This window comes from Sycon ciliatum, chromosome 10 (genome assembly GCF_964019385.1).
Source record: "Sycon ciliatum chromosome 10, ocSycCili1.1, whole genome shotgun sequence".
Taxonomy (NCBI): Eukaryota; Metazoa; Porifera; class Calcarea; order Leucosolenida; family Sycettidae; genus Sycon; species Sycon ciliatum.
The window spans coordinates 21,398,145-21,421,053 of record NC_088652.1 but is presented as its reverse complement, the minus strand read 5'-3'; the positions used below and the strand labels follow the sequence as shown (position 1 = coordinate 21,421,053).

General features: G+C 46.2%; 1 protein-coding gene, 1 long non-coding RNA gene and 1 other non-coding gene across 3 annotated transcripts in view; 1 reads left to right on the top strand and 2 right to left on the bottom strand.

Moving 5' to 3' along the window:
- Positions 1–2,840: 2,840 nt before the first annotated feature.
- Positions 2,841–12,282, bottom strand: LOC135826238 (uncharacterized). Its single transcript, XR_010555236.1, has 3 exons — positions 12,043–12,282; positions 6,871–6,990; positions 2,841–3,587 (listed from the first exon to the last, which is right to left on the bottom strand). It is a non-coding gene; the product is annotated as an uncharacterized LOC135826238 (long non-coding RNA).
- LOC135826874 (U6 spliceosomal RNA) lies at positions 7,089–7,194 on the bottom strand. Its single transcript, XR_010555338.1, has one exon. It is a non-coding gene; the product is annotated as a U6 spliceosomal RNA (small nuclear RNA).
- Positions 12,283–19,786: 7,504 nt separating the features above from the next.
- Positions 19,787–22,909, top strand: part of LOC135826730 (uncharacterized protein K02A2.6-like) — a 5,025-nt gene continuing 1,902 nt past the window's right edge. Inside the window, exon 1 of the mRNA XM_065339331.1 lies at positions 19,787–19,922. Coding sequence (XP_065195403.1) covers positions 19,787–19,922 — 136 coding nt within the window. The remainder of the gene's footprint in view (positions 19,923–22,909) is intronic.

Sequence of the window (22,909 nt, the reverse complement as noted above, 5' to 3'; positions counted from 1 at the left end):
GTGTTTCTTGCTACTATACCATGACTAGGCAGCGAGATATTCTTGATTCCCTCGATATAACATAAAAATTATGTTATAACGGTCACATTTAGCGAAGATTCTACAGTTGACATGGTACATGCCCAGCCGCACCTGTACAGTCACTCGGAAAAAAAACAGAGCTTTGTCGGTTTGTGATGTGCGCTCTGATTTCTATGCTAATTGCATCCACAAGTAGAAACTAGAACACGATGTGCCTCCACTGGAAGGCCAAAAGACCAGTAAATTATGTACTATTGAGGTAGGTGACATGCGGGTATGGAGAAATGTTATGTACTAACGGGGTTTATGTACTAACGGATTATGTACTAACCGACAAAATTTGTATGGAAGTGACCACGTTTCGTCCGGGACTTGAGATTTCTTATGTACTAACGGGGTTTATGTACTAACCGGACTCGTATTAACGGGGGACGACCTGTACTAGTTTCTGCAATCAGTACGATTGCTTGACTTTTGTCGAACAACTCCCGATTTCAGTTCAGTTCGTCGTTGTCACAATGCATTCAGCAAGAGAGTTGAAGAGTGGTCTAGTACGAGCCGTACATTGCAGTCTACTCTTTATGTCTGGTAGTTGAAAGGAGATGTGAATCTTCACGGAAAGATTTTCAGAAACCCATGATCATGTAAGCATGTCGCTTTCACGAAGATCTTGTTGGCTGCATTTTGATCAGCATCCATGATCTGGCGGTAACGATGGAATACCTAGTCTCTTTGGATCTTCCTTGACCTCTGCAAGGTTGTTACACACAGTCAGACTGCAGTGGAAGACTTTATGGTACACTGTATACCGGTATACTCGTATAGACTAGTGCACCAGTGAAAGACAATCGGTCAATGATACAGCACTGTTGACTACTGACTACTGAATGCTATGTGGCACACGCCAGGCTTGACCATGTTGACGCACCCACTCTATCTCACATCACTCTGAGTGCTAGCTATCTGCTTCTGGTAAGCTCTAAAACTGCATGATTGTATTAGTTATCATACGCATTCCCCCCGGCAGCGTCAACCGAGCAGTACTGCTTGATCCACACATTCGCTTATGCTGGACATTGAAACAGAGCAGATGTAGATATCTCCTACATGTAGAGAATGGGGCTCTATAAAACCAATGATCAAAGTTAATACTTCAGCATCAACATGAATGGAGCGTCATTACATGTAACCACAAAATAATGAATTACCCAATCTCATCACATGTGTGTAGTATTGTGCTGGAGGAGCATGATGCTAGAAAGTATGTTCACAAGGACAAGGTATTGCCACTTTGCTGCAATCACATGCAGATCTGTTTATTGATATCCGAATGCTGCTGTACTCCTGTCAGAATGGCTTCCGCCTGTACATGTATATTACTACTGTCATGTAACACACTGCACATGGCCACGGTTTTGCACATGAGCACCCTCCTCCGAAATAGAACACACATGATAGTAAAAAGAGCAAGAGTGAATTTGAAGTTTCTCCCAATCCGATAACGAAGACCGTAATTATTATCCTGAAAAGTAGCATGTGTCAACCACCCCTCAGAATCTGATTGTAGTCTGTTGTAGAACATCCCTAAGTATACACGTACTGAAGCAACACAATGCATGACGATACAGTCGTCCCTCTCTAATCCAGCACTTTATGAACCAGCACCCTCTATAGACCAGCATAATTTTCAGCAACCAAAATGTCCTCTTCGTGCACATTTCAGCAGACAATCAGATTTTGTAATCCAGCACCCTCCCTAATCCAGCACAATTTCCGTAGCACAAATGGTGCCGGATTATAAAGGGACCTCTGTAATAGCATTTCACAAGGTGAACCGTGAAGGACACATGCAAGATTAGATGACCACATACAGCACTTAATAGCTTACATGTATGCAAGGTAGGCATTGGCGGATAATGCTCGAAAAGCAGTGAAATTGGCAGAACCATACAAACCTTATGGCGGGCAATTCCTTGGATTCTGCTCCATTTCTTTATCCACATACCAAACATGCATGAAACTTACCAGAAAAAGTACCGAATTCTGCCAATTTTTCTGCCGGCATTATCCGCATATGCATAATGCAAGGACAGTGAAAGAGTTCGGTATGCAACACCCTGTCTGCAAAAATCATGCTACATGTACATGTATATTAATCACCTGTATAGAACTATTTTGATATTGATGAACTGCACCGTATTATCATGATTGTGCAGCAGTCATTTACCCATGGACACACTCACTGATGTCTCACAAGACAAATAGGATGACAACACACTATTGCAGGATCCAAGGATGACATGGTGAAGTAGATCACAGCAAGAAAATGATCAACAACAGAGCCAGCCAATAGAAGAAGTATGTGACCAGGTACATATACAAGGTTGAATATAGAATGCTTGCCTGATGTATGCAATCATCATGTCAGGTCATGTTCTGTCAAATGCGAAAATCAGTAGTCGGATTTGGTGTTGACAGAAGAAGCACTACACCGGAGTATGGCAGTATGCATATGCGCACATGTACTCATACGCATATGCATACATGCACATACACATACATGCACAGGGGTATGCATATGCATGCATATACATGCACATGCACTCACATGCACACACACACACACACACACACACACACACACACACTCACACTCACATGCGTACCATTGCCTTTGGGTTATCCATATACAGCACTGCCAAACCGTCCGATTTTTCGGACAGTGTCCGATTTTTGAAGACTCTTCCGAAAACCGGTCCGAAAAAGGAAAAGTCCGAAAAGCAGCCAAAATGTCAGGGATCAGTTATTCTCAATGAAGAAATCCTGTATTTTTACTTTTCAGCGCAACTAAAGGCACAAATCAATGTACATGAGCGTATAAAAAGGCTAGCGCTAAAGTAAAATGCCTGGATGGCACAGTGCATTACAAAATGCATGGCAACTTAGGGGTGCCATATCGGTTACTAAGGCAACAAAGCGAATTTTCATGGTATTTTGAGCGATATTTTGAATTCTCTGGAAAAAAAATTCTGAGGAGAAAAATTCGCACCATGTGGCCAGCCTTGGCGGTGAAGGGTGTCCGATTTTGGGCGAAAAATACTTGGCAGCACTGCATATACCATAAAGTTTTGTATAAAAGCCGCGGCTTCTATGATTTTCTTGGTGAAATTTTGCAGGCTTCTATATGAGACAGGTATTTCTATGTATGTCAACACTAAAACCAGGCAATTTGTGTGATTTGATGGGCCCAAAATTGCGGCTTCTATTCGAGGGCGGCTTCTTTTCAAGTGCGGCTTTTATACAAGACTTTACGGTACACTACTTCGTACTTTACGGTACTCAAAAATAAAATAATATCCCATATGCATGCTCATCATTGCAATATTCTTATTATGATGCCATGGGCCGCACGATATTGACATATTCTTCATGGCAGGCGTACGGCACGTGAGAGTATCTTGAGCTGCGGCCTGCCCGATGTCCGTGAGCCAGCAATCCCTGTGCACTGCATTGTGACATAGCTAACAGAACAGACATTGCGGAGTGCAGCCTGCCATGGTGTGAATCTGTCGGGCACAGAAGGGCAGAATAAACACGATTTCTGAATGCACTAAACATGGGGCAGAATGTAAATGCCGGGCTAATGTCGATTTGTCCAGCTTTTCAATACACTCTTATGATCCATGGACGAAATTTACAACCGGACGAACTCCCTTTCTTTGGAGTCGGACCAAATTATTGACCGATGGAATTTTCTGCCTGTACAGTAGCTGGAGAGCGTTGGCCATGCACAAGGGAGTGACAAGATGCATTCCCTCCTGTTCCGTTTATCCATATATCGGTAGCCGTTCACGCGGCGACACATACATACCCGCTCATCTACAGATGCGGCTCACCAACGTTCCCACTCACCCAAATGTTCCGTTCGTCCCCGTGTCCTGCCCACAAATGTACTCCACTGGCCCATAATATCTTACTAAATCATATTCCCCACTCACCCATATACCTCACTTAATCATATTCCCCACTCACCCATGTCCATAATTTATTATGCCCCACTCACCCACACACACTATTCACCTATGTACCTCGCTCGTCATGTACCCCGACCATGAATGTACAGTCAACTTCGCTAATAACGACTGCGGATATAACGACAATTCGCGAATAACGACAGCATTTCCATGCCCAGAGCAAAGTCCCTTCCAACTGTAATACATATAATGAGACTTCGTGTATAACGACACTTCACGAATAAGGACACTTTTTTGATGCCCCGCCGAGTGTCGTTATAAGCGAAGTTGACTGTACCCAGCTCAAGCACGCATCTCGTTTGGCCATGCACCCCCGTCCAATGCATGTTATTAGCTCACTGCACAGTGTACATCATGTAGTTCAGACATAATCTGATACACACAAGACACGTTAGTGATGAATGCATCTCCATTTGATTCTGAACATACCGTGCAAGCAATCACAAGTCACACCAAGAATACACCCCGTCCCAGAGTGTGCAATGCGTGATCCAGCTCTGCACAGGGTCTTGGTCGAGCGTAATCGGATCTTTGCACCATAATACGGTACACATCTGAGGGAAATCCGGGGACTCTCGGATCAAAAAATAACGGTACCCCCGGGACCGGCCTTGCGCTGGTGTGGAGTGTACGTATGACATCAGAAGATCCAACTACATGTACTACAAGTACGCTCGACCAAGACCCTATGCAGAGCTGGATCAGGCGTTGCACACTCTGGGGGGGGGTTATGTTACTTATGTACTCTTGGTCACACTGATGCCATAATCATAATACGAATGTTGCAAAGCATGCGTCCAAGGAGCATTGTATCGTAAAAATGACGTCCACGTGAAATTCTGTCATGATAGCACTCCATGCAGGAGTTTCCCATCTGTGGGGGTTCTCTTACTAAGTCTGATGAATGAATTCTGTACAATCTTCCCGTGCATTAGGCCATCATTTTTTATATCTATGTTTCGCATCAGTTCAACTTCCAGAATCATATGCGAGAGGTGGAAAAAATAAAAAGTTGCCAAATAATAAGAAAGGCTCATCAGAGGTGTATGCACGGTACATAGCACAATAGCTCGTGCATGGTGAACATTCGAAAGAAAAATCGTACATCGAAGGACAACATCTGGGTTATCAGCATGAGTAAATATTCACTTTGGACAGAGGAGGCAACCGTTGGTGCCTATGCTTCGCTGGATTATTGTACTCAGACTTCAGCAGCGGTGCAAAGACCTCCGGAACGACGCATCCTCTCAGCTTCAGGCGACCAATGCTGTCTGGTGTTAGCTCATAGAATATTGCTCCCAGATGCCGAACAAACGATTTACCAACGGTGGCCTAGAGGCCATTTCTGAATCTCAGCTTCGCCGTATGCAACCAGTCCACACTGATGACTCGCACGATCGTACACTCACCGTGCATGTAAGATTTTTTTGATTTTTTTCCGAAAAACTTCAAAACGTATGCGTGCGGACGACGCGAAACATAGCTATAAAAAATGATGGCCTTAGATTAATAAAAAAAATGCAACGTGTCCTGGCTACATAAGATTATATTATAATTTTGGGACGTGGTCAACTCAGTTTGAATACTAGTGTGTGCATTGTGCAAGTGTTTACAATGATCAGCCCACCGAGGACAGACATTTGTATATGTCGCCATAATTATTTGCTTAGCGATATAAAAGCACAACAAAGTAAGGTCCGCACAAATGCAGATCCATCCAATAAATGTCCGAGCATGAGACAGTGTAAAGTTGACTGATCCCGGGGCCAATACTTCCACGGGACGGCATCTTGACTCGGCCAGGGATGAAACCGCATTACGAAGCCCTCTGCGTATTCTTCTTTCGTACGGGGTCTGTGTCAGATCCGGCTGAAACTAGATTGAGCACCACTGAATTCTCACTACCCACTGCCTGATCATGAATAGAAGGCTCACTGGGTGCGTTCGATTACTGCCACGATTCATGACTGGAATCTCGTCGTTCGTTTTCATGTCATGAGCCCCGGAATCGGTTCGGAATCCATTCACCCTATTCACATGAGGCGGTGTGGCAGGGGCGATTCACAAATGGGTTCAACATCATCGATTCATGGGCATAATCGAACACACTCAGTGTATAGCCCGAGGCAGTCTCACACGACACAAGAGCCTGCGCTCCAAAGCTGACAGCTTGATGTTTTAATCACAGACCCTACACTGTAGTGCAACAGTATCTCACTGAGTGCGTTCGATTACGCACTTGGATCGATTCATGAATCGATTCAAGGGCATTCAAGTCGTTCGATTTTCATGTCATGAGCCCTGGAATCGATTCGGAATCCATTCACCCTATTCGCATTGGGTGATGTGGAATAGCGCGAATCGATTCATGAATGGATTCATGAATCAATTCGCGGGCATAATCGAACGCACTCACTAGCTAGCGCTGGTGACTGATTTCCCAGTGTGCAAGTACAAAGGGATGAGCTGAACATCAAGGCCAACAATACAGCATGGAAGATTCCAGTACCGAAGCTGTTGTTTGCATCAGGAGTGCTTAATATATCTACAGTCCATTTCAAAACTATAGACGCGTACCTAGGCAAAAACCGTTATACCAGCATCTATACCACATAAAATCTGTGATTACTTTGTGCATAAATTTTTCAAAATTGGGCGTCTGTTATCCAATCGTTTAGAAACTATATGAGAGTAATCGTGGAGCGGTCCTGAGCAATATTCCGAAAACTATTCTCAAAAGGTTCCAGCCAAATTTGAAATATTTCAAAAACTCTACGCGTCTATAGTTTTGAAATGGACTGTAGCGAGTACTCACAAGACACGGATGGCTTTCGCAGTCGGCTTTAAACCTTCATTTCCATCACCTTGGCTTGGGTGTTGTCCTTTGCCAAGTTTGATGAATATTTTGTGGAGTTGTGCAGCTACGGGAGCAGCCCTGAAGAAAAAATAATGACATTGAAATCCATGCACAAGATTTGGTCAAAAATGTTCTCCGAGCGGCTCCGAATGGCTTTCGGGATCATCCGGGAGGAAAAAAATATGGAACGCTTCACGAATTTGCGTGTCATCCTTGCGCAGGGGCCATGCTAATCTTCTCTGTATCGTTCCAATTTTAGTATATGTAACACCGAAGTGATACATTACAACTGTCACTAGGTATGCTATTTATACCTCGGTCAATTCCACCAGTGTCTATCATCATCAAAATTGAGTTTGTGAACCAAAAAGGTGATTTGAACGCCTGATAAAATGTTACAGCTAACTTTTGAATCAGGATCAATATTCAATCTCGGCGGCATGTCGGCAGGGGTGCGTTGCCGTGGCAACACTTTTATGTTCAGCGTACACATAACCACACATGGCTAAAGAATGCAGGCATGTGTTTGTTTGTGCATTAACACACATGTGTGGCCCATTATGTTCCGCTATCTCGGCATACTAGGTTCCTGAGGTACTTATAGTAAAACACGGGTACACGGGTGCGGTCAGAGTTGTCTTTTTATTATAATGCAGTAATCGAATTTGGGTAGCATTGTCAAATCTGTACCTCTGAGCATCCTGCTTCCCATAATGTTGCGCCCCGCACGGGTTCGAGCCTCCCTTGTGCACAACTTTTTTTCTTCGTTTCTATGTTGTTTTTGACTAACATCTCCTATCTTCGAAGGGAAATGAGACATTGCAGCAGGAATGCATCGAAATACTCCCTACTATATTATATTTTTCCTACTTTACAAGGGTATAATCTGATGTTGAAACCGCATAACAGATGCACTCATTTCAGATGCACTCGTTTCAGCTGCCCTCGTTTCAGATGCACTCGTTTCAGATGCACTCGTTTCAGATGTACTCGTTTCAGATGCGTTTCAGATGCGCTCCACAAACAGATCTTGCCGGGAGCAGTAGGCAATTGTGTGCGTCGAATGACTTCCCCTATCCATGCTGGTCGTGGTGGGAACCAGTCATCCGTAAGTAGTGTATCCAGCAATGGATAACGTCGTGGCCCTGATCCTACCCAGAGTGGTCCAAGTCTGAAGCTGGCCCAAAAAGCCGGCCTAAATGCCAAGTCCTGCAGAGAGTCTCTTAGGCACGAACAACGAATCCACGTGGAGAGCAGGAGTGAGTAAACCACTACATGGCGAGTGTCACGTGAGTGATAATATTGACGACAGCTCACTAGTACTGCCTGTACCGCATGTACTGCAGCCTCTCCACTCGCTCCGAGGGGAATTTTGAGGAGAGATGAAGATTGTACTTGCGGGTCTCCTCGCTGCCCTGAAAACCGCATCACCAAGCTAAAGAGAGAGATATCCCAACTGCAAAACAAGAGCGAGAATAAATGCAAGGCAGCAAGTGATAAGGCCAAGTCTGATGTAGACAATGGAGGGAAATCCGCTATTGTCGTCAATCTTAGGCGCCAGGTTAACGGTTTCTCTGCCAAACTGAGTGACATCAGGGTGGATATCTTGCCCAATAAGGGTGACCTTGCTTCATTGGTTCGCGAAACGACCTCTTCGCTCTTCGCGCACACAGCAAGTACATGTCATGTGTGATGTCATGGCGGAAGAAGTGGCGAAGTGCGACCACAGCAACAACGCTATTCTCCATGGCCTGGTGGAGGCTGACGGTGAGCAGCTTCAATCCATAGTCCAGAATCTAGTTCCTGGTCTCAGTGCTGGTGATGTTCTCCCGGTGCAGAGTGTGTTGCACCACGGAAGCGAAGTGCGGCTCATGTGTATTGCCAGCACTGGGAATTCCCCTACTGGCTCAAGACTGGTTTTAAAGTAAAGCTCACGGAGAAGGGAAAGAGAGTGTTGATCAACAGCAGACGTACTCCTAAATATGGCAGACGTGATGTGTTCAAACATCACAAGAGCAGGCCAGACAACGTGAGGTGCTTCCACAGTTCAAGGCCCTCCGAGAAAAGAATTTTGCATGCACCCTACCTCAGGACGTGATCCTAAGCAAGGGCTGTCCTGTGATCTGCGATGAAATCGCTCGCATTCTATCCTCTTCGCCGCACTAGGGTGCGCATGGGAACCCTTCATCAGTTGCTGTAACATGTCCTATACCAGATCTAGAGTGGCTGCCACACACATAAAAGACAATACACCACATGGGACTAGTTTCTGCTTAGAGTTTCTCAGTAATGCTTTTTATGGCAGTCTGTAGGCAGCTGATGATCCCGAGTGGTGTCTTGTCTTCTAGGCCGTGCACGGGTAGTCAAGCACCCGCGTTACCCGCAGATCTTACAGTCAATCGGGTAAGGAATATCCACAAAACATACATACGAGATCGGCTACCAAGCACAGTGCTTCTACCGTGATTTCGGCTCTACAACTTCAGTGCTGGCAACTGAAATCCGACCCCCTGAGCGGTGCGCTCACATCGCAAAGAATGTGAACCCACCGCTCCGGGGGTCGGATTTCAGTTGCCAGCACTGTAGTTTTCCGATCGATTTTTGAAGATCTTTGGCTGGTTGGACAGCTCCTGGAGAGAGGACTAGAATAGCTGCAGCTCACCATGCGGGTATGCTTTGCTTTTCCTACAGACTTACAGTGTGAAGGATACAATGAAAACCCGTGGTGTTTCCATAGTAACAGTAGCCGATAAGGTGCTCGTGCCACATTCCCCAAGTCCCGGATACCTGACTAAGAAGGCGCTACTCGACAAAGCTCTGTCTCTATGTACACATGCTGGCTACCACACGTATGTTGTGGTGCTGCACTCTTCTCTTGGATCAAGTCTTGATTTCAAAATATAATAGGGAGGTTTAGTTCCCACGTAACGAAAATGCGTACGTGGGTGATACACGTAAAGTGGATGAAGGGCACCCACGTTGCAATGTTGTGTTTAGTCACACGGAACAAACAAAAGCATGAAGCGAAAGGCCCAAACCTGGTCAAAGACGAAGCTACCCGGGCCTAAGAAGCTCATCGAATATTTTGATTTCGTGCTTCGGAAACTTCTTCAGCTGAGCACTTTTACAGCTCGCACAATGCGCTCCATTCTGATTTTCACCCACGTTCTGGCGGAACGTGGGCGAGCCTCCATACACGGTATGTCGTGAATCAGAAAACGTCTGTACGTGGGTCACTGAGTGTCACGTGGTGCACACACGTAAAGTACCCACGGATTACGTGGGACTAAACCTCCCTAATATGTGTTGAGTGATCACTGTGAACCTCTATAGTGAAACGGCCAGGTGCCAGGTGCCAGGTGCCAGGTGCCAGGTGCCAGGTGCCAGGTGCCAGGTGGTCATTATACACAATCATATTCTAGTGTACAGTCGTCCCTCTCTAATCCAGCACCCTCTCTAATCCAGCACCCTCGACAAACATGCGCGTGACAATTTTCAGTAGCCAAAATGTCCTCTTCATGCACATTGCAGCAGCAAATCCAATTTGTTAATCCAGCACCCTCCCTAATCCAGCACCCTCCCTAATCCAGCACCCTCCCTAATCCAGCAGATTTTCCGTTTCACAAACGGTGCCGGATTATAGAGGGACCACTGTATAAAGTTACATGGTGTGGACCCCAGCGTGATCGCCGTTTCCGATTGTTCTCTCCCAATGTGGTAAACCCCTTTATACCGGTAGTCGGCCGGCATTCAGGTCATCCAAATGCAGAGAAGTGTTTTAGTTTTAAAACAGGTGCTATTATACTGTAGAACGGCTGATGTTAGTGGGTAAAAAATCAGCGTTTTCGGAATCAGGACCAATTTGCAATGAAATATTTTAGCAATCCGAGTTTCAGAGATAAAATAGAAGATGATTAGTACTGTACTGTACATGCAGGATTTCGCTTGGCGTTGCGAAACGTTAGGGAAAACACTCCTTTCGCTAGAATCGCTAAAATATCACTGGCATTAAAATTGTAGAAAGGAAAGAAATATAGATACGAGTTGAGAGTAACTCTCCATCACTGCAACCAGATACTATATACAGTCAGAAAGTGCAACAACTAGGCACAAAACTGACAGAGTACTGAGACATTCGACGTCCTGACACCTAGTTGGAAGGCTGTCGGTAGGCTGTCGGTTAGCGCTACTGAGATGTGTTGAAGCTAGGTGTCAGGATGTCGAATGTACCAGTACTCTGTCAGTTTTGTGCCTAGTTGTTGCACTTTCTGACTGTAGTATCTGGTTGCAGTGATGGAGAGTTACTCTCAACTCGTATCTATATTTCTTTCCTTTCTACATTTATTATTGGCTCAACATCCGAGTTTCAAATTGCACACCTGATGAGCCGTCACGAACCATACGGCGAAACGTACGTCGTGTGAAACAACTTGTTTTGTAGTCAACTAGTCCATCACTATGTCATGCATGAGGAGTACTGTAGGAGTTTGGCTTTCAGCTTGTACAATTCGTTTTCGCAAAGCTTCCCCTTCTTTACTTATCCTTGATATTTATGACCCACCCAAGTTGGGTGGTGTGCTGCTTTGCTGCTTCGAATTGTAGTTAGACTGCTTTGTCAAATATCGTACTGGTCTCGTCATCGTCCAGTAACAATCAACATTCTTTTTTCCGTTGGGACTGTAGCTTGTGCTCATTTTCGTTGCGCTTGCCTTCCCCTCTTTGGTCTTACCATAACCTTGAACCTTCCAAGTTGGAAGGCTGTCGGTTAGCGCTACGGAGATGTGTTGAAGCTAGGTGTCAGGACGTCGAATGTCTCAGTACTCTGTCAGTTTTGTGCCTAGTTGTTGCACTTTCTGACTGTATAACATCTGGTTGCAGTGATGGAGAGTTACTCTCAACTCGTATCTATATTTCTTTCCTTTCTACATATATTATTGGCTCAACATCCGAGTTTCAAATGGCATTAAAATTAGCCGTTTTTAATACAGTACTTCATGCATTAGAACCTGTGTTGAAAGACCACCTGGCAATCAAGACTGGTGCAGTGGTGGCATTCTGTGCGCAATACCAGGTATGGGGTGGTCTGTAAATACAGGTTGTACTACAACACAGCATGCTTACTTCACTGACCTTGGTTGCTGGCTTCTGCAGGTCCTGGTATAGCTCAGAGAATCGATATGCACTGGCCATGGGTAGATCTACACAACGTTCCTGAAACTTGTGGCACAGAATATTGGTCATGAGTCGTCCATCCCACATGGAGACATCTGCTTGGCCTCGTGTGCCGTCGGGAGCTTGCAGAAAGGTACTGAGACACGACGGATAGAAGCTCTCTCCCCAAATCACTCCGATTCCGATTCTCAGAGACCATCGCGGTGTAAAGGAAATAGTATTGCCTTCTCCCCCTGGCCCGCATGCACCACATACCATAAACGTCACACATCACACCATACTCGCGCGTACACCTAGACCATATATGACATCAGACACTGGACTCCACAAGACAAGAACCAAATACAACGACATGCGTAAATCATAGTCGTACTACAAATTCGTAACAGCGGCATTGGTTTTGGATGAAACCAAGCTACAAGTAGGTCCAGGACTCATACAAATCCTCCTGGATGACACAAGTCAACTGTGCTACCACTGACATGTCTACGCCTACTGATGTTGGGTACACGCAAGAGTACAAAGGTCATGTACTCTCGATGTTCAGTGGCAGACCAGAAACGACCTTCTTGGGCGGATCTACATGTACTCCTTCTAGTTCTACCAAGAGTGGAGGTTTATCTACTCTTGGTTCTACGCTACACAGACACTTTCGTCTTATCTGGGCTCTCTCATTCTTTCCACAAAAAAATGTGGCACTGCATAGACGGAATATGTGACACGAGGAATAGCTGTCCCGAGTGATCACGGGGTCCTTTTGTTTGGGTGGACACCACTGAGGTTCAGGAGGTAGGCGAGTTGATTTCCTCGCCAAGTAATAGTTCTTCTCACAGTACAAGCTTGCCACCTGAGCTTGGCTCAAGTTGCCACCTACATGTAGATCTACCAGTAACTCGCGGCTCGATTCCTAACCTTGAAAGTTGAACGGAACTATTCGGAAATCGCATATCGGATTCTCCCTTGGCGACGCTGTTTAGCCCAAGGCAAAAAGCACTGCTTTGCGCTGCCAGTCCTACGGATAATGCTATCGAGCTCCAACTCCAAGCCCAGTGCACCTTCGTCTTCTACTCCTCTGCGCCTGCGGGGTCGGTCTACCGCTGATTATGAAGAGAGCGCTGAACACTCAAGAGACTCCCAGGACGTTGGCACTCAACAATGCAGTCCGACGTATTAGTATGATTGTATACTGTATTATTTACGATTGTAAAATGCAGGCTCTTTCTTCCTCGCTACACTCTCTCAGTCTCAGTTTTTCCGAGGCTGAAGAGTGTCAGTGAAGTACATCATGCAGCTCAACGACGACGCGCTGACAGCAATGCTGTCACGTCAGCGCGTCGTCGTAGACCTACATAATTATACCGGTAGATCTAACACAGTAACAGTTCCTCCACACGACGCTTGCAGACGACAGCACGAACAGTTCACCAGCCACACTACACGAAAGCAAGTAGTGTTCCCCCTGACAAGGCTTGTTTCGTTCCATAAAGCTAGGAATATAGCGCCAACCCTGCAGTGAAGGTCTGGATGGATTCGTCGCTTCAGCAGCCCACATGTGCACAGTTCTTGACTATGGCACACATAGGTTGGCCGATGCATGGCTTTCACAGGTTTTCACAACCCTCAAAGCAGCGCTAAGCTATCCATCATTCCCGGCCAATCTTGCGCCAAGCTCTCACTGAACACTTGAGATCCATACAGTACAAAGTCATTTAAATTAGCATTTGATATACGAAGGGCACTGGGATATCCGATGTGGGCTTTCGCACCATTATTCCTCAGACTAGTAGCAGAATAGTGCTCACTTTTGCCTTTTTTTAAAGTTTTGGTGCCGCTCTGTCAGAGCTCTGACCGCCTGTAAAACCTGTATACCGGTAAATTGTTTGCTCACAAGCAAATATCACCATGGGACCGAGCTTTATTTGAAGAGTACTTTTGCGAAAGGAACCGAGGGATTTTCCAGTGACTCTTGCCTTCTGTCTGCTGCTTTTCTCCAAGGAAATCCGAAGATCTTTCCTATACACACACCCAATTTAGTAAATGTCTGTTGTGTATGCAGGGAGTAGTACAATACTGCTTTGAAGCGCGTTTCCATTTCGTTCCGTTTCGGGTGGGTTTTCGTGCGTTGCCGTGTAAACGATAGAAGTAAACGCAACGATTTCGTTCCGTTTCGGTTGTACTTCGTTGTCGTGAAAACGCAAATCGTTGTCGTGCAAACGCAGCCTTACACTTGAACGTCTCCTATCCGGGCGCCTTGGGACCCCACCGGTATATGGTGGCCAGTGTCATGACCTGCATGATTGTATAGGCGTTGGCTGTATGTAAACACACAAGAAACCAACCGTATACTAGTACACGTGCATGTATTAGTCACAAGAGCTAGTGTGACGTACATGTACATGTACATTGTATGCAATCAATTGCAATGCATGATGGCAGTGTGTCCCTCCCCCCCCCCCTCCCTTCATCTAAAATCCTTCTCCCAGTAGCGAAACTACCTGGACAGTGTCGTGGTTTTCGTCTGAACATTCCAGTGTCATGAATTTATCCATCAACCACCACATCACAAGTGTAATGGAGTTTTAAAACTTTTAAAAGGCTCAGTTCAGCATAAATCGTCAACTCTAATAATAATAAGAAGAAGAAGAACAGCTTGCATTATCACTCAGAATTGAACTCTACACATCTGTACCTGAACAAATATCACAATGCTGTGTATGCAATGTTTAACTATGGTGAACTTTTGTTCAGAACGGCGGGCAGACCTCGATCACCTCAAAATACTGTAGAGACGCATATCCAGATTGAGTACGCGCTTGAACGTGATCAGGATGTTTGCCCAGGTGTACCGAGATCACGTGTTGGCCTTTTCTAATGGCTCCTGAACTGGTTGCCGCACATACTCCTGTCAATACACTGGGACGATGGACCCACAATCGCGACTCTCCCCAGGTAAATATGTCAAGTTTTGTCGGCTGAGCACACTCTCTGCCATCTATTTTAATGAAAAATCTAGCTCCTCCACTACTGCCTGACAGAGCTATGGTACTGGAGAATGTGATACGTAACAGACTGCTTTGCTGTTTCTTGTTGAATGCTAGTCTGGTTAACTCTGCGCTGCTCTGTCCATTGTTGCCATGGAAGTTGTTGTGAAGGGCTTGATACTTGTATCCCAGTGAGAAGCGGTCACACAGCTGCTGGTCAGCCCGCCGCTGCACGTGCACACAGAACAGGATTTAATAAAATACACAATGCTCAAACCGGGTTACACCCCCCCCCCCGGGTTACACCCCCCCCCCCCCCGGGTTACACCCCCCCCCCACCCACACACCATACACACTGAAGCACACAGTTATTTTTAAAGCGATGCACATTTGCAGCGCGCACATTTGCGTTTTCAAGAATTGTGCTGGTTCACGATGAGAAACCTTCCCAATTAAAACTGTTCAATTGGATCTTGTTCTGTCTACAATCAATGTACAGAACAATTCAAAAAATTGTGGCAATCTACTCTATATTGGCGAATGCGTGACGGTCGTGAAAATCGCGAAATAATTTAATCTGTACAAAGAAGAATAAAACACAAGGATATAATACGAGAGTTATGTAGCAACTATCCACGACTGTAACAAGATAAGAAGGGAGAAGTAGCCTCTCAGTTTTGTGCCCTGTTATCGCACCTTCTGACTGCTTATTATCTTGTTACAGTCGCGGATAGTTGCTTTATAATAGGTTTCCTTGTGTTTTATTCTTCTACTTCGAAGTATTTTACATTTATTACAGGCTCATTAGCCGAGTTTAATCTGCACAGTCTACTTTAATCTGCAGCGAAAGTTTCTCACTTAAACGTTTGGCCGGTTGAGTGCACTCTCTGCCATCTATTCTAACAAACTATCTAGCTGCAGATCGGACGCTTGACAGAGTTATGGTACTGGAGAATGTGATACGTAACAGACTGCTTTGCTGTTTGTTGTTGAATACTAGTCTGCTTAGCTCTATGCTGCTACACTCATGCTTGATATTGTGGTTGCTGTGCAGGGCTCGATACTTGTATCCGAGTGAGAAGCAGCTACTCAGCTGCTGCTCGGCCTGCATACGCACACAACGACCATCACAATGTAATGTTCTAGTCGGTACACACTCACCCCCTCCCACACGCACACACAAACACAAAAGCACACACACACACACACACACACACACACACACACACACACACACACACACACACACACACACACACACACAAATACACACACTCCCCTCCCCCCCCCCCCCCCACACACACATACGCACACACATACACATACACACACACACACACACACACACACACACACACACACACACACACACACACACACACACGCACACACACACACACACACACACACACACACACACACACACACACACACACACACACACACACACGCACACACACATACCAGGACATGACATTAAACATTGTTCAAGCAGGGACTCATCCCGCACGCTCCTTCTAGTAGACCATAAGACACACTACAGTCATGTATTCACAAGCTGTCCAGTAAGCCATACCCAGAGTACTGTACATAACAACACCCCCCCCCCCCCGGGTTATGTACTCTTGGCCATACCCAGAGTACTGTACATAACAACACCCCCCCCCGGGTTATGTACTCTTGGCCATACCCAGAGTACTGTACATACCCCCCCGGGTTATGTACTCTTGGCCATACTCGTCAACCATGTTGCTACAGTTGCTGAGGGCTGAGTTTAATACCGTAAAATTCCGTAAATAAGCCCACCCTAAATAATGCCCATGTCCGATAATAAGCCCAGTTTTAGGCGGTGTACACTTCAAGTCCGTTTTAGCGCCCATGCCCGAAATAAGCCCAGGGCGTAAAGTGGACTCAAAATGACCAGCGCGCGAGCGTACTTCAGTACCTGTTGTGCCTTGTACTTACCATAGCAAGTGGTTTACCTATCAAATCTGTAATTTATCGCTACATTCTTGGTTACGACCAAATTTCCAGCTGTGGTTTGTACCTGTGCCGCGCTCAGTGTGAATGGTGGTTCACTGACACTAGTGGGTTGCTGATAGATTGATCTTCTACAGATTGCGTCCGAAATAACGCCCACGCCCAAATATACGCCCGGTTTTGACGCTCTGCAAAGTATACGCCCAGGGCTTATTAACGGAATTTTACGGTATTATTATTCTTTTACTAGATTCACATACATAAATCGAAGAAAATAATGAGAGACTATGATACTGACACTAGGACAAACAAGGCAGCTGCTGAACAGGAGGGGATGTATCGAGACGAAGCAGTGATGGTGGGGCATTGATGGCTCTGCCGACCTGAAGTCTCGGCAATGCGGTCGAAAACACGCGCCAAAGACGAAAGATAGAAATGTAAGGGTCAACAAAATCAAAAGGAAGCAGTGTATGATTTTACCGCAAGTCTTGGTTTCACATTTTATCGATGAACATCAGCCATGAGAATTTCACCATCTCCGTACTGATTCTCTGGAAAGCTCTTCTGCCTCAGAGCATCACAACTCCATCAAGCAGCGAGATACAATTCTTGCATACGAAGGCAACTGTTATGCACTTGAGCGATTACACCGGTAAAGGGGGAACACAAAAGAAGTCTGAAAGATATTCACTAGTTGAGCGAATGGGAAAAAGGAAGAATCTGAAGAAGACGTTGACTGTCACCATCATAATTCAAATCAGGGACATTTGCTTGAGACCAGCGATGCTCTAACCACTGCCCTATGGTGTAGCTGTTATCCCAGCAGAGATCGTTCAAAACGTTCTTCAGACATCGAAATAACAAGAAGAACAATGATATTGATAATTGTGACAAGCGTCGGTGAACTTTTCATGTCCACAGGGCTTTCCTGTGAAAGGAGAGGGCTGTTATGCGCAAAATATATAGTGTAGAAACAAAAGCTGTGATATTTGTCAGATGGTCAAATTGTTTTAACACATTAATTTTCATGAATCGTAAACATTAAGATGGTGGCCTAACCTGAGTACGGATTCCCTTTCCTATGGCCTCGTAATTCTATGTGCATGTACTTGTACAGTGATGATGTGATCTCCAGCTGCCAATGTTAACTCCATTACTGGTACATGTAGTCCACTCACAGATACTGGTCAGTGAACATAGTACAGTGCATGGTTGGTGTGGGCAGTACTCTTTCCTACAGTTCTATCATTCTTAGTGGGTCTGGCCTGTTCCTTGTTGTCCATCTTCCAATATCAACGTACACTCCTCTAATTATATATTTGCAGATGCTAAAATTGTGGACACATTTCTTGAATCTCAAGAATTGAACTGCTGCGTGCGCCGGTATATGCATCACTGGGGCTAAGCTCCGGAAGTTTTCCGACATGTACAGTGATGGTGTGATCTCCAGCTGCAATGTTAGCTCCACTGCTGTACGTCGACTCACAGATACCAGTCAGTACGGCTGGGATGTGGGTGTTGTCGCCACTGTACCGGAACATCATCATATCAATCTTGGTAGGTCTGGCACACTCCCTGTTATCGATCTTGAAGTACCAACGCGCACCTGTATGTGATCCCCATGTACGTATATTTCCAGAATAGGACAACTTCAGCACAGTGTTGGCATGCTTCTTTCTGAACGTCACCGATGTAATCTGTCCTTTATCCAGGTCATTGTCGATAGCATGCCGACTCTGATACTTATATCCAAGAGTTCGAAGATTACAACCTGTGCCCAGATACTGACATGCACCAAAAAGCACAAACGGCACAGAAAATCAGTCACTAATTCCACCTGAAATGTATGAAACGAGAGAGCTTGGAAGCTCAGGGCCCTATGCTATGCTTTTTTTGCCTAGATCATCATGCATGTTATTAGAACTGCCCCTCATAACAGGATTTTCTGGCCTTTTTGTAGTAATACACTGACCTGCTGAGCCAATGAGGTAAAATTATATTCCATGCAATACGATACAATACAATAATACAATAATGTCCTTGCCTTGATAGTGTGCTTGTGCTTAACTGTTGCTGGCGGCAGAATGCATGGTTGCCTGTGGAGCACATTACATAACTTTACAGTCTCCTATAATACGCATCCTGTCCGACGGGAAAAGAGGCTGCGGAGTTAGTTTTTCTGCACGTTATCAGCAATGACTACTGATCTTCAGCAACTTGGGTCTCCTATAATACGCATCCTGTCTATGCTTTTGTGATAGCACTCGCTACTGATCTTCAGAAACTTGGCCTGACTCTGACTCAAAATAGGACTGTTGTAATGTTCATCGTTCCCAAGCGGTCGCTGGTTTCTCCCACAATTTCATCGTACTGTTGATGGTGTAGGGGAAGCAACCAGGAGAGCCACGGCAGCAACAAGGATTGAAACCCGCCAGTTGGAAACTGGCACCGCAGCAAACGTCCGCCAACATCTTGACTCAGAGTCAAAACGAGTCCTCGACCTGGCCTCGGATAGAGAAGCCTCGAGTTGCCTCACCTGCCGGCCTCTGAAACGCCATGGCCTTCGCTTGCACAAGACCACCTTCCGGGATAGGCTCTGCCTGCGCTTTGGATGGTGCCCGGAGCGTCTGCCCACTCATTGTTCCTGTGGTCAATCGTTTACGGTTGAGCATGCACTATCGTGCCCTCTTGGTGGATTCCCATCCTTGAGGCACAACGAGGTGAGGGACATCACCGCCCACATGCTCCGGGACGTCGCCCATGATGTTGTGGTAGAGCCCGATCTCCAGCCCGTGGCGGGCGAGCGCTTTGCACACCGTACATCCATCACTGGAGAAGGTGCATGGGTGGATGTGGCTGCCAGTGGAGTCTGGGAAGGTAGGTTTGAGCGAACATTCTTCGATGTTCGGGTGTTTAACCCTTATGCTCGTTCAAACTGAAACCCCGCCTCCCTGGTGTCCGTCTATGCCAGACACGAGAAGGAGAAGCGTCGCAGCTACGAAGCACGGGTTCTGCACATCGAGCATGCGTCATTTGTCCCCATCGTCCTCAGTTGCACTGGCGGGCAAGGCAAAGCAGCGAAGGCTCTCTACCGCAGGGTTGCGTCTATGGTATCGGAGAAGACAGGAGAGTCTTTCTCGCCGGTGATTGCCTTTCTTCGCATAAGGTTGGGCTTTGCCCTCGTCCGAGCAGCTGCCGCTGCCATTCGTGGTCATCGACGTCCAGCCTCTTCCTCTGCCATTGATCAGAACCGGTCAGTAGCGTTGGCTGTTGCGCAGTGTGGCTTGGCGGTGTGAGAACTAACTACATGTACTTGCACTGTGTCCCCATTGTACATGTACTTCCTGTGAAATATCCGTCTTTTCTTTTCTCTATTTATTCTCTTTACCAGGCGTGGGCCATCCCCTGGAATATCAAAATGGGTGCATTATTATTTTTCTGTTTCTGTTTTAATGACAGTCCATTGCAAAAAAATTTTTTTTTGCGACTCACTGTTGTACGACATGCTATACGACACCCTTATACCGTACAACACCGTATTGAGGTCTTTGATGGTACGGTACGGGACAGGTACGGGATGGCGCCAGTAATGCCGATGGCACAAACAAAACAAACACGGAATTAAAGCTGTGTGGACCCTGGCTAGCGCCAGACGTTACTGAAGTAACGTCTTTTGCATAGCTACGGGAATAATTCTTGGGAAATAAGATGATGGCATCAGAGGCCTTTGCCAATGCCAAAGACTCCGGACTCTCAACTTGCGCCGCCTTTGTTGACATGTCGAAGGCATTCGACAAGGTTCAACATGGCACCCTCATCCGCGACCTCTTCAGTATTGGTGTTGGTGGAAGTGCGCTGAATTGGCTGGCAGACTACTTAAGTGTCCGGCAGCAAAGAGTTGTCATTGGGAACCAGCACAGCAAGGTATTCCAGCCCAGCAGTGGTGTGCCCCAGGGTTCCGTACTTGGTCCTCTGCTGTTTGTCCTCTATGTCCGTGGTGTGGCAGCTGAAGTGCAACCGTATGGTGTGCGGACAGTTCAGTTCGCAGATGACATCATGCTCTATATTAGTAGCAGGGACAAACATCAGCTGGAACGCAATATGTCTTCTGCAGTTACACACCTGGCCAGATGGCTTGCCAGCAGGAACCTGGTACTAAACGAGAGTAAAACCCAGATTTTGTTCATCCCTGCCCATCGTTCTGTGAATCCTCGTGTCAGCGTTATGTGCTCTGGAGTTCAACTGGCACAAGTAGAATCCGCAAAGTATCTTGGTGTCCACATGGACCAAGATCTAAAGTGGACCACAATGGTCAACCAGATCGCCAAGCGAGCTGCCTGTAAAATAGCTGTCCTGTTTAGAAACAGGCGCTGCATGCCCCTCCCGTGCCGCATCACATACCTGAAGTCCCTGATCCTTCCTGACTTCCTGTATGCTAGCAACTGTTTCTCTGCTGGCCTCACCTCACATCAGCTCGAGTGCCTAGAGCGGCTACTCAAGCGCGCAGTCCGCTGTGTTTACAACGCTCCATTTGCATCACCATCTGCGCCGCTGTATTGCCAATTGCGATTGCACTCGCTAGAAGTTATGTACTGCCACAAGCTGCTTGGCTACACTTGGCGCTGCCTTCAGGGTAAATGCAGCACATTGCTTACCGATATGTTCAGTCCTCTTAATGCCGGCCGTGCTACACGTAGTCAGGGAAATCGAGCACTTAAATTTCCAGTCACTAAGACATCCGCTGGCACACATTCTGCCTCATTCCAATGTGTATCACTGTGGAACAGGCTCCAGCCCGACATCAGGAAAATCCCACAGTACCACCGATTCATGCGATCCCTCCCAGCACATGCTGCTTTTCAGTAATGCCACTGCCCGCTGTACTATTATTTCCTTTACTGGCCTAACTGGCTTTAACAAAGTAATACTTCACTACCCACTCTACTCAGTGTCATTACCTTCATTGGCCTTTTATAATTTATTCTCCTTTTTAGTCGATATCATGTAATTAGGCAAATTTGCCTGTTTGTTCTTCGACTCTAAATAAACAAACAAACAAACAAAAAGATGGAGGGGTCACTTCTCAGCTTCACAATTCTTGCTACCCTTTCTGTGAATAGGATAGGGGCTATAAGCATGCCCTGTGAATAGTATAGGGTCCATGAGCAGTGATCAACGGCATAGTGTGCTTCTTCCGTATCAGCCCTCCTCGTTCTGAAGAAGCAGCGAGTGTGAAGTACTGACAGAGGACGGCCAGTGCATCCAGAAGACTTTGAGTTGGCGCGTGCCAAGTGGTAAAAAGCATGGCCGTGTCGTGTTTAGTTGACGAGGCATGCCAATTTGGCCTGAGAATGGCTTCTGGCCGGGTTCATGAGGCGCTAACTTGCTTGAGTTCTGCATTCGGAAATCGTGAGTCTGGCACACTGACGCTGGCTGACATTTTCGCCCAATCAGATGTCGTGTGGGCATCTGTTTAGCAGCTCCCACCAGAAACAAAACACCCAGCAGTGCAGCCGGTATCACATGATGCACTATTGGAGGGTATCACGTGATACAGTATTTTGTTAGAGAGACAATGCGGAGAGGGACAATGCTGTGACAACCACTACACACCACACTGTTGGAGGGTATCACGTGATACAGTATTTGTTAGAGAGACAATGCGGAGAGGGACAATGCTGTGACAACTACTACACACCACACTGTTGGAGGGTATCACGTGATACAGTATTTGTTAGAGAGACAATGCGGAGAGGGACAATGCTGTGACAACCACTACACACCACACTGTTGGAGAGGTCTCAAGAGTAGATTTACCGCATGCACTATGACACCATCACTGCTAAATTGCTCATTGACGTGCC